We start from the raw sequence: 4,970 nt of genomic DNA on the forward strand, positions 1-4,970 counted from the left end.
AAGCTATGAAGATATTTATGGTAAGAAAAGATGATAAGGATAGCAAGACTATGGGGAGGTAAGGTTTGGCATCTCGAGAAATTTTGTAGTACCGCAGTGGTACGAAACTTTTCTAATAAACATAATAGTAGCATTCAACAATAGTGTGGAACCAATGAAATAGAAGAAACATGTATGATGGTAATACTATAACATTTTCCCAAATTAGATTGACATTCATATGTGCCTTTAATTATAGCTTGGTTTAGGGATTGTTTCCTAAGAAAGAAGGTGGAGATTCGTCTCATAAAATCATCTTACCTCACAAAGATGGCAGAGGATCAATCTAATAGCAGCAAGCCTAACCTCTTGGGGTTCACTTCCAAGCCTTCTCCACCAAAAGTCCCAAAAAATGGAAGTTTGAAGTTATGGTTGTGGCCCGGAGGAGAGGATGAGAAACAAAATACCCATGTAACCCACAAAGTTATGCCAACCTACTAGCCAAGTCATTATCGGTACCAATCACAGAGCATTTCTCCCAATTCATATCTATACCAAAAACGGACTTAGTGATGTGGAAGAATCATATCAAGATTAGCACAAGATTGGCAGAAGAGATCCCTCCAAGATCCTAAGATGCATCACACATTTTCTAACTCACTTTTTATTGGAAGAAAAAAATGAAAGAATACACAGACATTCAAAAAGAAAAAGAGCTAACTATAAAAAGGGGCTCCAATCAAGTAAAATGTGACTCAATGAGTAATTTAAAAAAAAAAAAAAAAAAAAGACACAGAGAAACAAAGAATCTAATAAGGTCTCGAACATCCCTAGTGGACATGAATATTAGAAGTAATGATAACGTAAAATATCACTAGTTTCTATGTACTAGCAATGGCAAAGGTGGGGGAGGGTTTCCAACCACGGTGCATCCACATAAAGAAAAAGTTGCACTCATACTACATAGAATAATACTTGACTTAACACCAGTTACTAAAACGCCTGGTTACTTCCAAAATATGGTTTGCTGGATCTACTAATTTGTTATACATATAATAAATAAGTTAATAGATACATTCCACCTAAAAATATGAAAGTAGAATCTCCAAATTTGATGTAGAGAGTGAATTATATACATATATTTAAAGAAAGAATTGCTTCAGGAAGAAAAACAAAAGCATTCCTATTATATCAGTAAACGCAGGCATGCTTCTGTATGAATATTTCTCTATCTCAGATGATTAGTACACGTGCAAACACACAATAATAGAGTAGATTCATGATTAAGGATGTCAAGGCATTAAACTGTACTCCTTAAGCTTAGAGTGAGTTTTAGGTGACTTTTGAAAGTAGTGTTTTCAAATAGAGCACTTTTTACCGTTCAAAAATCTTTACCACACCTCTCATTCTTACAATTCTCCACTGGTCCGAATGAACTAAAGACTACATCCAACCCATGATCCTATTAAGGAAGGATGACAAGTCTCATGCAAACATTGACCATTCAATACACAAGAACCGCCATTACAAGAGTTTAATCATCTATATAATTTTACTCTAAAGTATCCTAAACAACATTATCAGCAACTCGTAATTTCCTCTATACCGAACGGTACTATTTTGATAAGGAGCATTCATTCCAAAAGTTCCACCAATCCAAATGATAATATATACAATCAACACACAATATGTTCTGTATTCAACTACATATAACATAATTACATAAAAAGTTATTGAAAGCGAGAATAGAAACAAGTCCACCATAGTCATACACTTCTAAACAAACATCAAAATGGAGAATATCTGGCAAATTTTATAACATTCTGATCATACCATACATTCAACTTTGCTCCAATGGAAAACTAAACTACAGCTACACTTGAGTCGCTTCTGGCATCAGAAAACAAACCAAGAAAACCCATAACAATACAAGAAGCAATCTCGGCAAACAGAGATATCTAACCTTAAGACTCCGCCGCTTCCGAAGTTTCAGACTTCATCTCGGTGTCGCCGTCCTCCTTAAGCACCACCGCAGCGCTGCCGCTAATACCACCGTCCTTCTCATCCGGAAACCGAACCACAACCACAGGACACACACAATGATGAACGCAATAATCGCTAACACTCCCAAGGCCGCCGTCGTTACCGCGCTTAGCTGCACCAAAGCCGCGACTGCCCATGATTAGGGCATTGAGCCCTAATCTCTCCACTTCCAAACACAGCCTCTCTCTCATGTCATGATCCTTCACTATGTGAATCTTGTACGGAATTTGAGCATCTTTTATAGGTTTGGCTAGATCGGCAGCTTTCGAGGCAGTGAAGGCATCAAAATCGTCCTCCAATTTACGCTTTGACCGCTCGGTGCGGTTCTGATTTTGATTGTTTTCACCATCGGCAACATCCTCGTCGTCGGGATTATCAGCAGCAGTGTCCAGGGAAATGTCAATGCATCCCCAATCGGCGCCGAAGAGGACGGAAGTAGGGCTAACATGGAGAAGAATAACAGCATCACCGGGGCGAAGGTAGTGTTGGACAGCCCAGCGGACCGCAAAAGCACTCTCTTCGGAAAGGTCGACGGCGACGCCTACCTTGCGGCGGGCGCCGGCGGTGGGGGTGGGGGTGGCGACGGGCGTGGTGGCGGAGGGGTGGCGAGGGGAGGCTGGATGGTGAATTTTGATGGAGGGAAGTTGGGGGTCAGGGTCTAAAGAGTGATTTCGAAGCTGCTGGTGAGGATCCATGAAGAAAATCGAAGGTGGTTAGAGAAAACTAGGGAAATGGACGCTCAGAGATTTCCGGCGAACTGGTTGGGAATGGAAAATGCAAGAAATTGGAGTAGAACAAAAGGAAGGTGGCGGAAGGTCTTAGAGAAGATGTTTTTTTCGTGGGCTTTTGTTAAATGGCTATCTTTAGCTGGTCGGAAAGGAACACGGGAAAACTCCATAATATTGGGCCCAATTTGAACCATGGCCCAATTTATAAACCCAAAGTAGATGATTTCTCACGATGGGCTTTCTACTCATATAGGACTCAATTACACCATTTTTCGGTTTAAAAGAGAAATATCCAATTTTAAAGTTTCATTTGAAAAAAAAAATGGTAAAAATATTTCAAAACTACAAAAATAGTAAAATATATTTATATAATACAAAATAGGAAAATTCTTATAAATAAAAAATTCCAAAAAATATTTACACTTTATAGCAAAAAGTTCTAAATTGTTTTGTACTTTTGAAACATTTTGTTATAAATTGTAAATATTTTTAAATATTTAAAAAAACTCATAGAAAATACTAATTAGTAAATGAAAAAACTACCTTAAAACAAAAAAATTAAGTACAAACGAGAATGTAAAGATACACAGCTTCAAAAACAACTCGAATACCACATTCTATAACCACAAATGCATAGTATCTAACCATTCCAGAAGTAAAAACTAAAAATCACTCAATATGATTCTTAATGCTTTCAGCTACTTATAGAACTCATGTATGCGAGGAAAGATGACGACGAGGTGATGTGGGTCATTAGAAACTTATGGATGTCTACAACGATGGACTTCCTCCAAGGTGAGAAAGAGCAAAATTGATTGTATCAGTGAAGTTTTTGTTGGCGAGTGAGTATTTAAAAGAATTGCAACTTTAGGACAATGTGACTATTTGAGATATAACTGCGTTTGACACCAAACCAGTTGTAGGGAGTTTCATCATCTTCATTCCATGGGGGTAATTTTGCTCATAGGATCTTGAAAGCCAACTTTAAACACTATTAGTCCCAAAACATTATTGTTGAAAATGTTCAAAGTAGAAACAAAAGCAGGAAATATGTGTGCGAGCAAAAAAGGTTGGCAACCTAGCAAGGGTGATTGTCAAAAGCTAGCCAAGATGATAGAATTCAAGAAAGGATTGTGAAACCAACGATCACACACAATTAAGAATGAGAAAAAGAGATTTTGGAGGTGGCTAAATAAGGAATACGAAGAAAGTGAGATTTAGGGTTTTTGTTATCTTATAATAATAATAATAATAATAAACTAAACACACACACATATATATATATATGTATATATATGTATGTATGTATGCATGCATGCATGCATGTATATGCGTGCATATGTTTTAAACATTTAAAGTTTAATTCCCATTTATATGTTTCTTGTTAAGTAGAACAAGTCATTTTTACGTGTTTCTATATGAAAATTTGAAAACAACGAAAATATAAAAAAAATCAAATTAATTTGATAACAATATGTATAAAATAATGGAAAAAAATACTTAAATACAATTGAATTTATAACAAACATTTAAATAAACCGAAAGTTAGTTAGATAAAATCAAATTTGATAATAAAAGATAAATTCAAATATAAATTGGGGAAAAAAACCAGGAAATTTTTGTTTATTGTGATTAATTCAATAACTAGTTAGATAAAAGGGAAATTATTTGAAATGGTAAAACTATTGAAAATATTTACAAGATATAACAAAATTTTAGAACTATCAATAATGGACACTGATAGAACTATCAATATCACTATAAACACGGATAGAAATCTATTAGTGTCTATTAGCTTCTATTATTGACAGTTCTAAAATTTTGCTATATTTTGTAAATATTTTAGTTTATTTTTCTATATTTAAAAACAACTCTAGATAAAATTTAATTTGATAATAAAATATAAATTCAAATTTAGTTCGAGGGAGAAAAATCAGGAATGAGGCTCATTTATTTACAATTATACTGTATTCATAATTTCCTTTTCATTTAAGCTTCAACAATTACATTGTATTTATAACTCTATCAACCACAAAACCTATGAAAGAAGCCTAACTCGTTGTAGAGGCATAACAAAAACAGCAAGATTGCAAAAGTGAATACTTATTTGCTTGTCAAAAAAGACAAATTAATGGTATAATAATATAATAAGATGATAATGAATAAAAGGTGATTAAAAAAATACAAAAAATGATAAAATTTTAACTAAAATATATAGTT

At 34.6% G+C, this 4,970-nt stretch overlaps 1 protein-coding gene across 1 annotated transcript; it reads right to left on the minus strand.

The window, feature by feature from the left end:
- Positions 1-1,650: 1,650 nt before the first annotated feature.
- Positions 1,651-2,889, minus strand: LOC120087186 (universal stress protein PHOS32-like). Its single transcript, XM_039044093.2, has one exon. The coding sequence runs from the start codon at positions 2,715-2,717 to the stop codon at positions 1,944-1,946; it is 774 nt and encodes a 257-aa protein (XP_038900021.1). The 5' UTR covers positions 2,718-2,889; the 3' UTR covers positions 1,651-1,943.
- Between the last annotated feature and the right edge of the window lie 2,081 nt (positions 2,890-4,970).

This window comes from Benincasa hispida, chromosome 9 (genome assembly GCF_027475165.1).
Source record: "Benincasa hispida cultivar pf3 chromosome 9, pf3_genome.v1.1, whole genome shotgun sequence".
NCBI lineage: Eukaryota > Viridiplantae > Streptophyta > Magnoliopsida > Cucurbitales > Cucurbitaceae > Benincasa > Benincasa hispida.

Excerpts from the sequence above, each read along its gene's own strand:
- LOC120087186 (XM_039044093.2), bottom strand. The coding sequence starts at position 2,717 with ATGGATCCTCACCAGCAGCTTCGAAATCACTCTTTAGACCCTGACCCC.